Source organism: Chiloscyllium punctatum, chromosome 15, assembly GCF_047496795.1.
Source record: "Chiloscyllium punctatum isolate Juve2018m chromosome 15, sChiPun1.3, whole genome shotgun sequence".
Taxonomy (NCBI): Eukaryota; Metazoa; Chordata; class Chondrichthyes; order Orectolobiformes; family Hemiscylliidae; genus Chiloscyllium; species Chiloscyllium punctatum.
Window position 1 is genome coordinate 42,717,048 of NC_092753.1, and position 16,847 is coordinate 42,733,894.

A 16,847-nucleotide genomic window follows, 5' to 3' on the forward strand; every position below is an offset into this window, starting at 1 on the left:
CAATGGAATTTAGAAGGATGAGGAGGTAATCTAATTGAAACATACAGAATACTGAATGGAGAGGACATTGGGAAGATGTTTCCATTGGCAGGAGAGATGAGAACCTGAGGGCACAGCCTCAGAGTAAAGGGAAGACCCTTTACAACAGAGATGAAGAGAAACTTCTTCAGATAGAGAGTGGTGAATCTATGGAATTCATTACCACAAAAGGCTTTGGAAGCCAGGTCACTGAGCATATTTAAAACTGAGATAGATAGGTTCTTGGTTGTCACAGTGATCAGAGGTTATGGGGAGAAAATGGGAAAATGGGGTTGAGAAATGGGGCTGGACTAGTAAGAGAAATAAAATAATTTGCAAATGCTTCCATAAATAATGACTAGGCAGAGATTAGTGAAAGCAAATGTTATGATGCGTTTTGGCTGTAGAATGTATATGTTTCTGGATGCTGGTGTTATTTAAGACAAACATTTCTCAAGTAAATGTCTGCGGTTTAAGAAGCTTCAGCACAGAGTCATTGAGCCAGAGGTTCAGCTACAGATACCACAATGCCAGAAGAGCAACTAAAGTGAGGATTGGTCCTCTGAGAGACTGTCTGGGAAATTAATAATGGAAAATAAAGGAAATAGTGGATAAACTATTTGCATCTGTCTTCAGTCCAGAAGGCATAAATGATAGAAATACAGTAGAAATGACTGTAATCGGGTGGCATGGTGGCTCAGTGGTTAGCACTGCAGCCTCACAGCATCAGGGTCCAAGGTGCGGTCCCACCCTCGGGTGACTGTCTGTGTGGAGTTTGCACATTCTCCCCGTGTCTGCATGGGTTTCCTCCAGGTGTTCCAGTTTCCTCCCACAGTCCAAAGATGTGCAAGTTAGGTGAATGGGCCATGCTAAATTGCCCGTAGTGTTAGGTGCATCAGTCAAGGGGAAATGGGTCTGGGTGGGTTGCTCTTTGGAGGGTCAGTGTGGACTGGTTGGGTCGAAGGGCCTGTTTCCACACTGTAGGGAATCTAATCTAATAATAAAAAAAGGTGAAAGGGATGGAAAACTTAAAACAATTAAAATCAACACAGGAAGGGTATTGAGAAAGGTCTACATCCCAGGTACTAAAGGAGGTGGCTCGAGAAATTGTGAATGTGTTGGTGATTATTTTCCAGAGTTCGATAGATTCGGGATCAGTTCCTACGGATTGGAGGGTGGCTAATGTTGTACCACTTTTTAAGAAAGGTGGGAGAGAGAAAGCAGGAAATTATAGACCAGTTAGTCTGACCTCAGTGGTGGGAAAGATGCTAGAGTCTATTATAAAGGATGAAATTACGACACATCTGGATAGTAGTAATAGGACAGGTCAGAGTCAGCATGGATTTATGAAGGGGAAATCATGCTTGACTAATCTTCTGGAATTTTTTGAGGATGTAAGTCTGAAGATGGACAAGGGAGATCTAGTAGATGTAGTTTACCTGGACTTTCAGAAAGCTTTTGATAAAGTCCCACATAGGAGGTTAGTGAGCAAGATTAGGGTGCATGGTATTGGGGGCAAAGTGCTAACTTGGATCGAAAGTTGGTTGACTGACAGGAAACAAAGAGTAGTGATAAACGGCTCCATTTCGGAATGGCAGGCAGTGACCAGTGGGGTACTGCAGGGATCAGTGCTGGGACCGCAGCATTTTACAATATATATTAATGATATAGAAGATGGTAGTAGTAATAACATTAGCAAATTTGCTGATGATACTAAGCTGGGTGGCAGGGTGAAATGTGAGTAGGATGTTAGGAGATTACAGGGTGACCTGGACAGGTTAGGTGAGTGGTCAGATGCATGGCAGATGCAGTTTAATGTGGATAAATGTATGGTTATCCACTTTGGTGACAAGAACAGGAAGGCAGATTACTACCTAAATGGAATCAATTTAGGTAAAGGGTCAGTACAAAGAGATCTGGGTGTTCTTGTACACCAGTCAATGAAGGTAAGCATGCAGGTACAGCAGGTAGTGAAGAAGGCTAATAGCATGCTGGCCTTCATAACAAGAGGGATTGAGTATAGAAGCAAAGAGGTTCTTCTGCAGTTGTACAAGGCCTTGGTGAGACCACACCTGCAGTATTGTGTGCAGTTCTGGTCTCCAAATTTAGGAAAGACATTCTGGCTATTGAGGGAGTGCAGCGTAGGTTCACGAGGTCAATTCCTGGAATGGCGGGACTACCTTACACTGAAAGACTGGTGCGACTGGGCTTGTATACCCTTGAGTTTAGATGACTGAGAGGGGATCTGATTGAGACATATAAGATTATTAAAGGATTGGACACTCTGGAGGCAGGAAACATGTTTCAGCTGATGAGTGAGTGCCGAACCAGAGGACACAACTTAAAAATATGGGGAAGACCATTTAGGACAGAGATGTGGAGAAACTTCTTCACCCAAAGAGTGGTGGCTGTGTGGAATGCTCTGCCCCAGAGGGCAGTGGAGGCCCAGCCTCTGGATTCATTTAAGAGTTAGAGCTCTCAAGGATAGTGGAATCAAGGGTTATGGAGATAAGGCAGGAACAGGATACTGATTAAGGATGATCAGCCATGATCATATTGAATGGGGGTGCAGGCTCGAAGAGCAGAATGGCCTACTCCTGCACCTATTGTCTATTGTCTATTGAGAAAATTATTGGAACCAAAGGCTGTCAGGGAAGATGGAGGCATCATGGTAATGTCATTATTAGTAATCCAGAAGTTCAAGCTATAGGGCTAGAGGTTCAAATCCTACCATGGCAGCTGATGAAATTTAATTGGTTAAAACTGGAATATAAAGCTTGTGTCAATAATGGCTACCATGACAATTGTTATTGATCCCTGTAAAACAAATTCATTTGGTTCACTAGTATCATCTTAGAAAGGACATCTGGTCCAAAATTGACTCCATATCCACACCTATATGATTAACACTCAAACTAGCCACAAAAGACACAGCATGGTACTCAGTTCAAAGGAAAATAGGGCTGGGCAACACATATTGGCTTGACCAGGAGCACCCCACATCCCATAAAAGAATTACAAAAAACATTCCAGGTCCTCATGCAGTTTCTCCGAGAATCTTAAAAGATATGGCTGTTGAAGTAGTAAATACATTGGTTTTAAACTTCCTCAATTCAGGAAAAAGATTGGAAAACACAAATCCACTGTACTAGAAAAAGGGAGCGACAGAAAGCAGGAAAGGTACAAATTGATTAACCAAGATCCATCAAATTCAAAATGTTGGAATCTGTTATTAAGGACGGCACTTCGAAAATCACAGTGCAATCAGGCACGGTTAACATGGGTTGTGAGATGGCAATTGTGTTTGACTTTGTTTTTTTAAAAAATTCTTTGGGGTAGAAGCAAGAAAAGTAAATAAAAGGGGTCTGTAGATCTACTATAGAGTATTTGGATTTTCATAAGACATGTTATAAGATGGTGAATCAGAAAATACTACCTAAGATAAGAGCTCACATTTGAGAGTAGTATGGATAGAGAATTGAAAATGGAGAGTACGTACTATTGACCGTGTTGGTCTCCTTATTAATCTGCATTAGAAACTGTTCAGAGAATATGCACTTGATGAATTCCTGAAATGAAGAGGCTTATCTTGTGATGAAAAGTTGGATATTTTCAGCATATAACCCTTGCAGTTTTGAAGAATGGGAGATGATCTTATTGAAATATGCAAGATCCTAAGGGATGTTGACTGGGTACATGCTGAAGTAACGTATCTCTTTGTAGGACAGTCTCAAACTAGGGGACACAGTTTTTGAAAAAAAGAGACCTCAATTTCAGACAGAGATGAACAGAAGCATTTTTTTTTGTCAGAATAACTTCAGTTAGTGAAATTCTCTTCTCCAGAAAGTGGTGGAGGCAGGGTCATTGAATATTTTAAAATCTGGAGTGTACAGATTCTTAACTAAAAGGGAATCAAAGAACCTAGACTGTAAACAGGAAAGTAAAAGACACATTCAGATGAGCCATGATCTTATCAACTGGTGGAGCAAGCTCACCGCACTGAACAACTATATCTGCCCTAAATTTGTAAGTATGTTTGTTGTCATTAGGGGCAGAGATAAATTATAATGCAGATAAGCAACTGGGAAATGGCAGAGATATTAAATAAATAATTCATACTTGTTTTCCCCATAGGAGACACAAAAAATCCAGAAACAATGGTGAACTAAACATCTAGTGAAAATGACAATTTAAAAAACGATCAACAAAATATTAACAGAGAAAATGAACGGAATTATTAGCAACAAATCCACTGTACCCGATAATCAGAATCTTAAGGTTATAAAACAGGTAGCTTTAGAGATAATAGCTAGATGGGGTGGCACGGTGGCTCAGTGGTTAGCACTGCTGCCTCACAGCACTAGGGTCCCAGGCTTGATTCCAGCCTTGGGCGACTGTCTGTGTGGAGTTTGCACATTCTCCCATGTCCATGTGGGTTTCCATTGGTGCTCTGGTTTCCTCCCACAGTCCAAAGATGTGCAGGCCAGGTGAATTGGCCATGCTAAATTGCCCATAGTGTTAGGTGCATTAGTCAGAGGGAAATGGGTCTGGGTGGGTTACTCTTCGGAGGGTCAGGGTGGACTGGTTGGGCCGAAGGGCCTTTTCACACTGTAGGGAATCTAATCTAATTTCATCATCTGCAATTGTTTAGATTCCAAAATAGTTCCATTGATTTAAAAGGTGAAAATGTAACGTTAACATTTAAAAAAGGAAGAAAAAAAATGATTGTGGGAAACTAAAGGTCAGTTACCCTGACATTAGCAATAGTCAAAATGCTGGAATCTATTATGAAATATGTCATAACAGCACTTTTAAAAATTCATAATATGATTAAGCAGAGTGAAAACTGAATTTGACAGATCAGTTAGAACTTTTTGGAGATGTATTTAGGAGCATGGCTGAGGGAGTACATTTGGATTTTCAAAAAAAAAATTTAATGAAGTGCTACCAAGAGATTATTTCACAATGCAATGAGAGTAAGATATTGGCATGTATTGGGATTGGTCATCAGAAAGAAAGCAGAGTATGATTAAACAAAACATGTTTGAGTTGTGGCGCCTCCTAGCAGAGCGCTTCAAGGAACATCTCCGGGACACCCGCACCAATCAACCACACCACCCCGTGGCCCAACATTTCAACTCCCCCTCCCACTCTGCCAAGGACATGGAGGTCCTGGGCCTCCTTCACCGCCGCTCCCTCACCACCAGACGCCTGGAGGAAGAACGCCTCATCTTCCGCCTAGGAACACTTCAACCCCAGGGCATTAATGTGGACTTCAACAGTTTCCTCATTTCCCCTTCCCCCACCTCACCCTAGTTCTAAACTTCCAGCTCAGCACTGTCCCCATGACTTGTCTGGACTTGTCCTACCTGCCTATCTCCTTTTCCACCTATCCACTCCACCCTCTCCTCCCTGACCTATCACCTTCATCTCCTCCCCCACTCACCCATTGTACTCTATGCTACTCTCTCCCCACCCCCACCCTCCTCTAGCTTATCTCTCCACGCTTCAGTCACACTGCCTTTATTCCTGATGAATGGCTTTTGCCCGAAATGTTGATTTCGAAGCTCCTTGGATGCTGCCTGAACCGCTGTGCTCTTCCAGCACCACTAATCCAGGCTGTAATCAGTGGGGTGCCAAAAAAATTAACACTTCAACTTTAGTCATTTACAATCTATGTTAATGAGTAGGATAAGGGCATAGATTTGTGTATTCAATGTTGCTGGAAATACAACTTTAACTGGGAAAGTAAGCAGTGAGGAGGTTGCAAATAGGGTGCAGAGGGAACAGATTAAGAGAGTGGGCAAGGTTAAGGAATACTATGTGACAAAGTATGAAGTTAACCAATTTAGTGGGAAAATACAAAAAACAGAGTATGTGGAATCTTTGAATTAAGACTTATAAATAGAATCTCATACAGGGGAGTAATTTTAAAAGACCCAACATATTAACAATTCCTGTACTTTATATTATCCTGCATTGTGTTTTGACTTGCATACAAATAGACTTGCAAACTGACTCCAGAATAGAACCCATTCACAACCCAGGAATAGTCTGTACTTTTGAATGAGAGAAACTAAAAAATGTCTACATTCAGAGGACCTTAGGTATCCTTATACGTGGATCACAGAAGGCCAACAATAGATCCAGCAGTCAAGTGGCAACACAAATTGTTTTTACAAAGGAACTGTAGGATAAGAGTAAAGAAATCTTATTAAAATTGTACAGGCCAGTAGTGAGGCTACAGCTCGAGTCTCAGATACAGTTTTCATCTTCTTACCCAAGGAAGCACATTCTTGAAGAAAGGTTTATTAGATTGGTTTCTAGATGAGGAGATTAATCCTACATTCTCTGGGATTTAGATGATGAGAGGCAATTGAATTGAGAGGCACAAAAATAAGGCAGCAGGTGGAGCCTGTAGAAGGACAGTTGCACCTAAACTGGAGATGTATCAATATCCTGACAGGGAGATTTGTTACTGTCACTCAGGAGGGCTTTTTTTTTGTTAGGCCATATTTGGAAACTTGTGTACAGTCCTGGTCGCCACACTATCAGAACGATGTGAAGGTTTGGAGAGCGTACAGAAAAGGATGTTGTCTGGTTTGAAGGGTATTAGCTGTGAGGAGAGGTTGGACAAACTTGGTTTGTTTACATTTGAATGTCAAAAGATGAGAGATGACCTGACAGAAATTTACAAAGTTATGAGAGACATGGATAGAATGGACAATCTGAGTCTTTTTCCCAGGGCATTCATGGCAATTACTCAAGGACTTAGGTTTAAGATAAAGAGGGAAATTTAAAGGAGATGCGAGAGGCAGATTTCTTAAAACGGAGACTGGTAAGTGCCTGGAATGTACTGCCAGAGGAGATGGTTGAAGCAGATACAATAGTAACGTTTAAAAGGCATCTTGACAGACGCATGAACAGGCAGGGAATGGAGGAATATGGACCGCGTAGAAGCAAAAATGTTTTTAGTTTAGAAAGGTGCATGTGTCAGCAAGGACTTGATGGGCCAAAAGACCAGTTTCTGTGCTTTACTGTTCTTTGTTCTTTGTTCTTTATTTAGACTAAGGGACAATGAAAGCTCTAAGAAAATGTTCCCTCTGGCTGGGGACTGTACGATAATAGGGTCACAAACTCAGAGTAAAGGGTCAGCTACTTAGGACTGAAATGAGAAATTTCTTGACTCAAGGTGTTGCACATCATTGGAATTCTCTGTTCCAGAAAGCTGTGATGCCCATTCATTGTCTGAACTCAAGTTACAGCTTGATGCATTCAAGACACTGAATGAATTAATGGAACTGGGAATAGTGTGAGAAAGAGAAGTGGAAGATCAGTCATGATCTTGTTCAGTGTCAAAGCAAACTCAAAGGGCCAAATTCAGTTTCTATTTCTTCTATTCTTATGTCCTTTTATAAGTTCTAAATGTTGTGAAATATAGAAATATATCTGTTGCAGACACTTCAAATGAAAATAGATTCAAAGAGCTGTGAAGATTATGGAAAAAGTTTCAGTTATTGGAAGAATTAGTTTTTTATTTCTCAGAATAAAAATTCCAGCCAGAATAGAGAATGGATTTTTAAAAACAAAATAAAAGTAATTAAACAATGCATGTGTAATTTGATTTGATATCTTCTATAATGGTTGAATTGGTATCTTCCAGAGCAGGCAAATTGGTGTCAGAGGAAATACTTATGATGTTATTGAAGAATCATAAAATCCCTACAGAGCAGAAAGAGACCATTCAGCCCATCATGTCTGCTCTGACCTCTGAAGAGCATCCCACCCAGACCCAGTACCCCCCCCCCCCCCACCTTATCCCTGTAAACCTGCATTTCCCAAGGCTAATCCAATTAGCTTACATTTCCTGGACACTAGGGGCAATTTGACACAGCCAATCTATGTAACCTGCATATCTTTGGACTGTGGGAGGAAAGCTGAAAATCTGGAAGAAACCCATGCAAACATGGGGAGAACATGTAAACTCCACACAGACACTCATTCAAGGTTGGAATGTGAACCGAAGTCCATGGAGTCTTGACGCAGCAATGCTAACGACTGAACCACCATGCTGCTCTCTGAAGGATGATCACAGTAAACTAGTACTGTGAAAGATTGAGATATCCTGATGGTACCAGGAATAGTTCTAGCTTGTATATTGACAGCTCCTCTTCCATGAGAAAAATGAGACATTCAGGAGGGTCATTTTGCTACTGAAAGATACAGAACTTGGATGATGTGACTCAATGTAAAAAATTGCAATATGCATTATTTTCTTTAGTTAATGTTCAACTGATTGCTTTAATGTTTATGCTGATGAGGGTGGAGCACAAAACGTCAAGTGGAATGGTTCAGAAACTGTACTAAAGTTCAGAACTGGTTGTAGGTGGGAACAGTAGCAAGTGTTTCTCAAGGTGTTATTTATTCAATGTTTGAAAATTTGACTGGGACCTTCCAAATTATAATTTTTTTATCATTCCAGACCAGACTACCAAAATTTACATTACTGTCTAGCTAGGGACCAGTAACTTTTCTTAAAAAAAAGGTAGACAGGTGATATATTCAGGAGACTCCACTTATCCAGTGGAGATTAAATTCACACGATTCCACACTTTAACACTAGAATTAACATGTAGTAAATACGATTGTGATTGAATACCCAAAGTTGCAATCAAACAGCAAATATGATCAAGATTGATCCAACAGATCTCTCAGCAATTCTCCCCAGATGTTAAAATACACTGGATCGTTAAAATTTCATTTAACTTCATGTGGGATTAAAATTCTTCACCTTTGCTGACCTGGCAGTGAAATCCCTTCTCAAGACCTGCTCTGTCATGAATGGGCTCAACAACTGCTCCTTATGAGCTCTCATAGCCCCTAGGTATTTTCGTGAGGCCTGGCCCAAACACTTTGCTATGTACTAATCCTTAAAACTTTTTCCTGAACTCAAACAACACAGAACCATACAAATCCCAACTTGACTTCTCAGAGTCCCCAGCACAGAACCCGTGTAATTCAACTGCATTCCCAGCAGTACAGTTAAAAGCAGTTCTGAAGAAGGGTTACTGGACACAAAACTCTGGGTACGCTGTACAGATGCTGTCAGATCTGCTGAGCTTGTCCAGCACTTGCTGTTTTTGTTTCAGTCAAAAGCAACACTGCCTCACATGGAGCCCACACCTCTCTCTCCCCTCCCACAAACTCCTTTCACAACTACCTGTAATATTTGGACTACTCTTCAGTGATCTCTAGGTCACCTTAAGTGACCTATTGAAAACACTGCAAGAAGCCCCATCCATATTTCTCTGCAGAATTGAATGTAGTCACCTGGAAACTCTTGGGATGGAGTAGGCTCAAACGATAGAATTTGTTGATTTCTCCAGTACGATTCAATACAACAGAAAATGAATTTAGTCATAAACTGCAAACTAACTAAGAGAACTCTCAATCAGTAGCAGATAATGTCAATTCTCTGTTCTATTTTCCGTTCATGGGATGTAGACATTGCTGACTGGGCTAGCATTTATTACCCATCCCTAGTTGCCCTTGAAGATAGTGAATTGCCTTTTTAAACAGCTGAAATCCATTTATTGTAGGTTGGTACAAATGGGACCGTGATCAGATGGCCAATGGGCTGAGAAGTGGCAGATGGAGTTTAGTTTAGATATGTGCGAATTGCTGCATTTTGGGAAAGCAAATCTTAGCAGGACATATACAGTTAATGGTAATGTCCTCAGGAGTGTTGCTGAACAGAGAGACCTTGGAGTGCAGGTTCATAGCTCCTTGAAAGTGGAGTTGCAATTAGATAGGATTGTGAAGGCGGCGTTTGGTATGCTTTCCTTTATTGGTCAGAGTATTGAGTACAGACGTTGGGAGGTCATGTTGCGGCTGTACAGGGCATTGGTTAGGCTACTGATGGAATATTATGTGCAATTCTGGTCTCCTTCCTATCAGAAGGATGTTGTGAAACATGAAAGGATTCAGAAAAGATTTACAAGGATCTCGCCAAGGTTGGGGGATTTGAGATATAAAGAGAGGTTGAATAGGCTAGGGCTGTTTTCCATGGAGCTTCAGAGGCTGAGGGGTGACCTCATAGAGATTTACAAAATTATGAGGTGCATGGATAGGATAAATAGGCAAAGTCTCTTCCCTGGGGTGGGGAGTCCAGAGATAGAGGGTATAGGTTTAGGGTGAGAGGGGAAATATATAAAAGAGACCCAATGTAGGTATAGATGACCTCAGGTTTACAGAGGGTAGATTGCAGAAGGCTGCATTTGAAATTCAGAAGTAATAAAAGCATACATAGGGTTTTCATTGGCAGATGGTCTGAGACACAGGTAGAGTCGGGTGATGGTACAGTTGGAAGTAGATAATCTCAGGGCAGTGGTCAGAAGGTGTCCTTGTGGTTAAATATGACACTAACATTAAGAACAGACTGGATCAGCCTCAGACCACTGCCAATTGGTGGCTAGAGAATGGAGTTTGTGATGGGGACCAAGGATAATGAACATACAAGCATGAAGACTATGAACACGATTCGACCATATGGCCTTTTAAATCTCCTGTGACATTCAAGTAATCATTCTTTTTTTTTGCCTCAATTCCACCTTCCTATCCCATTCCTATATAGTTTGATTCTCCAGCATTCAAACATCTATTTATTCCAGCTGAGTATGTTAAACAATGAACATCCAGAATCTTTGAGTAAAGAAAATGACAAGATTCCTCACTTGATCGCAGTCTTAAATGATGACTGCTTATTCCGAGACCACACCCTCTAGTGCTACACACTAGGAGGCAAGGGATGCAACTTCCCAGCATCTACACTGTCAAATCCTTTCAGAATGTTATGTGTTTCAATAGATATAGAACATAGAACATAGAACAATACAGTGCAGAACAGGCCCTTTGGCCCTAGATGTTGCGCCGACCTGTGAACTATTCTCAGCTTGTCCTCCCACACTATCCCATCCTCATCCATGTGCTTATCCAAGGATTGTTTAAATCTCCCTAATGTGGTTGAGTTAACTACATTGGCAGGTAGGGCATTCCATGCCCTTACCACTCTCTGAGTAAAGGACCTGCCTCTGACATCTGTCTTAAATCTATCACCCCTCAATTTGTAGTTATGCCCCCTCTAACAAGCTGATGTCACCTTCTTAGGAAAAAGACTTTCACGTCTACCCTATCTAATCCTCTGATCATTTTGTATGTCTCTGCCAAATCCCCTCTTAGCCTTCTTCTTTCCAATGAGAACAGACCCAAGTCTCTCAGCCTTTCCTCATAAGATCTTCCCTCCAGACCAGGCAACATCCCAGTAAATCTCCTCTGCACCTTTTCCAATGTTTTCATTATTCTAAACTCTACAGACTAGAGGCCTATAAAACACTTCATGGGCTAATCGTTCAATGTCACGAATCATCGAACAAATATTTGCTACACTAACAGCAAGGTAACTTTACCCTTCTTTACTTAAGGAGATCAAACCTTTATGTGGTCTCACCAAAGCCCTCTACGATTCAAACACAACATCCTTTCTCTTTCACTCCAGATTCCTTATGGTAGTCAACAGTCTATTTGACTTCCTAATTACTGGACCTGCATGCTAAATTTCTGATTTGTTTTGTAAGAGGATACTCAGATTTCCTTGAGATTAAATTAAACCCTTTCTTACCACTGAAAAATTGTACTTCACAGTATTACAGAATCACAGAACTGTTACAGCGCAGAAGGAGACATTTGGCCCAACGTGTCTGTGCTATTTGTGAGCATTTGTGTGCCAATCTCCTGCCTTTTTCCCTGTTCACTGTTTATTTTTAAATTATAATTCTTCCTACCAAAAAGTGAATAACTTCATAGAAAATGTCATCTGTCTCATTACTGACTGCTCGCAAATACATTCAATCTGTAGCCTCTTTGTGCCTTCTTCACAGTTTACATTCTCACTCAACTCTGTATCATTAGCAATCACTGCCTTGGTCTTTCTGGTGTTTCAATGCAGGAAATTTCTGCTCACTTAATATTTAATAACAGAAAATCAGTCTGTTAATTTAAAAAGAACTGAATGATTGAAAGAAGCTGTGAAATGATAGATGTGGAATATATATCAATAATGCATGTGGAAACTGTGTGTTTTTGGATGAGTTGATTTGATTTATTACTGTCACATTTACTGAGGTACAGTGAAAAGTGTTGTCTTATGTGCTTTACAGGCAGATCATACCATACAAGTGGATCAGGGTAACAAAACAGTGTACAGGATACAATGTTACAGGTGCGGAAAAGGAACAGAGGGAGAGCAAGATTAACATTAAAGAGGTCTATTCAAAAGTCTGATAACACCGGGGAAGAAGCTGTTCTTGAATCTGTTCATACATGTATGTAAACTTTTATTATCTCCTGCCTGACAGAAAAGTGTGGAAGAGAGTATAACTGGAGTGGGAGGAGGTCTTTGATTATGTTGGTTGCTTTCCCAATGCAGCGGGAAGTACAGGTGATGTCAATGGATGGGAATCTGGTTTGGTTTGTGAGATAGATTGGTCTGTATTCACGACTCCTCAGTTTCTTGCAGTCTTGAGAAGAGCAGTTACCACACTACGCTGTGGTGCATCCAGATATGATGCACCTATAAAAACGTGTAAGAGTCTTTATGGACACGCCAATGATGTTATGAAAGAACCACGTGTACATGGAAAATAGGGAGCCAGGAATAGATCCTTGGAGAACTTGAGAGATATATGTGTGTGTGTGTGTGTGTGAGAGAGAGAGAGAGAGAGAGGGAGAGCGCGCGTGAAAGAGAGAGAACATGTGTGCATGAGAGCGTGTAAGAGAGAGAGCGCCCACGCATGAGAGAGAGAGTGCGCAAGAGAGAGAGCAAGAGAGAGCGTGCAAGAGAGTGAAAGAGTGCATGAGAGAGAGAGAGAGCGCACATAAGAGAAAGAGTGCGCGAGACAGAGTGCTTGAAAGAGAGCTCGCAAGAGAGAGAGTGTGAGAGAGAGCACACGCGTGAGAGATAGAGCGCACGAGAGAGTGCACGAAAGAGAGAGCGAGAGAGAGAGCGCAAGAGCGAGAGTGCACGCGAGAGAGAGCGTGCGAGAGAGAGAGCACGAGAGAGAGAGAGAGAGAGAGATAATAAGTGACATTTCCTCCCTCAGTATCTGTACTGAATGACTCCTCATCCTCAGTCATAGAGTCAAAGAGATGTACAGCATGGAAACAGACCGTTCAGTCCACCTCGTCCATGCCGACCAGATATCCCAACCCAATCTAGTCCCACCTGCCAGCATCTGGCCCATATTCCTCCAAATCCTTTCTATTCATATACCCATCCAAATGCCTTTTAAATGTTGCAAATGTACTGGCTTCCACCACTTCTCTCGCAGCTCAATCCACCCTCTGAGTGAAAAAGTGATTTCAACCAACTTCATAACTCACCAAATCCTGTCTCCTGAAGTTCTGCCCTCTTTTCTTGTAATTTCTCTTCATGTGTAAGTTCTCCAACCCATAATCACAACCAATCCCCCTGACATTACTATTTCAAGAGGTCTCACTAATAAAACAATCACAGATAAGGCCAGATCTGATACCTTCTTTGTATCACTCTATATCTCAAAGATGATCAAAGTGTTTTGTTTGTAAATTGAAGCAGCTGGCAGTGCAGCCCAGTACATAATCATAGACTTGATGCTCAGAGAAAACAGGAATCTGAAAGTCAAATGAGCAAGAGGAATTTAAACAATGTAAGTCATAAGATCAGGGTGGAGGAAGAGTGGGGAGGAGGACAGGTAAGAGGGGCTAAGGACAGCAGAAGATTATCAATGATAAAGGTGCGCAATAAAGAGTTGCTTAAGGAGCTGGTCAACCAGAAGCCATCGATATTAACTCCATAATTTTCCTTGCCAATTTCTGATTTCACGATCCATTCACAATCTACCACTTCTGACCTCGAATCATTCTCGCCAGAAATCATTGCAAAGTGGCTACAAGTTGTAGTGTTTGGATCAAATCCAGGCAGTCTATTCAAACCGCATTACACGAACTAAACCACTTGATACTGGCATTATAATTGAAAATGTATTTGCTCGTTATATCGTTGAAATAGCTGCAAATTACAATACTGACAGCAGAGAAGTTTAGCACTTGTATAAACTGGAACAGTATATGGTCTGCAAATGCTGTGACCAGCAAATTAAGGAGTTATCCACATCAACAAATCTGAAAAGGACGGAATAGAAAGAGTTGCACATGAACGGGTGAAAACTAGATCAGAGAACGGTATGACTGGTGCAAGACTGGATGGATTTCCGTGTGTCTAATCGAGCAAAGTTCAGTAACAGCTCGATTACAGCTTCTCACCACATCAGCTCCGACAACTCAGGAGAGCAGAGCAGCAACTTCGAGCAAAAGGCCGGAAAGTTAGCAGTGACAGGGGCTGGGAGAAGCCGCAGCCCCGCTCCTCAGACCGAGTGCCTCCTGAGGAAGGGAGTGTTCCCTGAGGCTGGGGAGGCACCGGGACTCTGGCCCTTTTCATCCACCTCCCCAACCCCCTGAACTGGAGCTGGGGCTGTCCCCGGGCTCTTTGTTGCTCTGCGTGACTCCCTAGGCTCCTTTTCCATTGACCAGTTTGAGTTCAGCTGCTCAGGTTGAGAACTGCAGGATTTGAGCAGCATCTTCACCCTCCTGGTATCGAGTGGCTGATTCACAAAACACCGCTCCCCACTGAGTAGACCGACAAGGGTTGGACAGAAGCCAACTTGCTTACTTACTCTTTAAAATATCCACGGCCCTGGGTGGGCTGGAGCCGCAATAAATGTCCAGGCTCTGGTTTGCTCCGTCAGACATCTCTCCAAGACACACACACACACTCACAGGAACTGTCTGTGAGGAGTCAGCAGTGAGACTGAGAGCAGGCTCAGCACCGCTGTCCAAATCAGGCTGGCGAGTGCTGCACAATGTGGGGCTGTTCCTTCTCTTCACACACCTTCACCCATTCTCACTCCCACACGTTCGCATTCTCCCGAAGGTAAACATAAACGTACAAACGCCCTCAACACTCATTACTTAACCAGGTCATAGGGTAAACATCCCGTACAAAACGCTCTCAGGCAATCTGAGATTACAAGCAAAAACATTTGAATGCGGTCATTGAAATTCAACCCCATATCTCCATGATTTGGAGATGCCGGTGTTGGACTGGGGTGTACAAAATTAAAAATCACACAACACCAGGTTATAGTCCAACAGGTTGATCATTGTTCGTAGCATCTTCTGGATTAGTGGTGCTGGAAGAGCACAGCAGTTCAGGCAGCATCCAAGGAGCTTCGAAATCGACGTTTCCGGCAAAAGCCCTTCATCAGGAATAAAGGCAGTGAGCCTGAAGCGTGGAGAGATAAGCTAGAGGAGGGTGGGGGCGGGGAGAAAGTAGCATAGAGTACCTGGGAGTTGCAGTGGGAGAGGGACTCCCTGAGATTCTTGTAGAGAGAGGAGGAAAACTTCTTCAAGGCAGGCATCCTTGCAAGAGGATTCGCAGTAGGGTTAAAATCAACAAGGTAAAAACAATGACTGCAGATGCTGGAAACCAGATTCTGGATTAGTGGTGCTGGAAGAGCACAGCAGTTCAGGCAGCATCCAAGTAGCTTTGAAATTGACGTTTCGGGCAAAAGCCCTTCATCAGGAATAAAGGCAGTGAGCCTGAAGCGTGGAGAGATAAGCTAGAGGAGGGTGGGGCCTGAAGCGTGGAGAGATAACCTAGAGGAGGGTGCCGTAGCAAACTGCCCGGCTCTCAGGACAACTCCGTACAACCCTGTCACGGTGGACGCTGCAAGACATGTCAGAGTGTGGACATAGATACCACTATTACGCATGGGAACACCTCCCACCCCGTACATGGCAGGTACTCATGTGACTCAGCCAACATTGTCTATCTTATACGTTGCAGGCAAGGATGCCCGGAGGCATGGTACATTGGGGAAACCGAGCAAAGGCTATGACAACGGATGAATGGGCACCGCACAACAATCAACAGACAGGAGGGTTCCCTCCCAGTTGGGGAACACTTCAGTGGTCCAGGACATTCAGCCTCGGACCTTCGGGTGACCATCCTCCAAGGTGGACTTCGGGACAGGCAGCAGCGAAAAGTGGCCGAGCAGAGGGTGATAGCTAAGTTCAGTACCCATAGGGAGGGCCTCAACCGGGACCTTGGGTTCATGTCACATTACAGGTGATCACCATTGCACTACGCACACACACAGATATTCCAACACACACACACTCTCACATACACACGGACACAGGTACACACAGACACCTACACACACCCTTATAGACACACACCCATTCTCACTCTCACACATGCATCTCCTTACAGACTTAAGACACTCTGCACTCACTATACACACACACACACTTTCTCACACTCACAACCCCCACCTCAGACAGACACACACACACAGACAAAGACTCACATGCACACATATGTGTTTGTGGGGTGAATTTGTACTTGCAGAGTTACATTGCACTTTGCTCAAAAGCTGCATGCATTCATGTAGAACTCTGAGCTCATAAACTGCATGAATTTATGTAAACCTCTGTTGTCTCACTTTTTAGATTAGAATCAATCTAAACATCATGGCATAGATAGAGAACACAGGGGGCTAACACCTTCAACATATTGTCTACCTATCACCATTGTTAACAGCTAACCCGAGAATGCAACTTTAAAAAAAAAGGTTTTGTGATTTAAACATGAAAGAAGTGAAACTATCACTGTATTCTAACAGATGAAAGGCTTAACAGACAATCAATTTTTCAATGTATAATTTCAGTTA

At 42.4% G+C, this 16,847-nt stretch overlaps 1 protein-coding gene across 1 annotated transcript in view; it reads right to left on the reverse strand.

The window, feature by feature from the left end:
- LOC140486216 (organic solute transporter subunit alpha-like) overlaps positions 1–14,977 on the reverse strand; it is a 50,951-nt gene extending 35,974 nt beyond the window's left edge. The window contains exon 1 of the mRNA XM_072585043.1: positions 14,787–14,977. Coding sequence (XP_072441144.1) covers positions 14,787–14,862 — 76 coding nt within the window. The 5' untranslated portion in view covers positions 14,863–14,977. The remainder of the gene's footprint in view (positions 1–14,786) is intronic.
- Between the last annotated feature and the right edge of the window lie 1,870 nt (positions 14,978–16,847).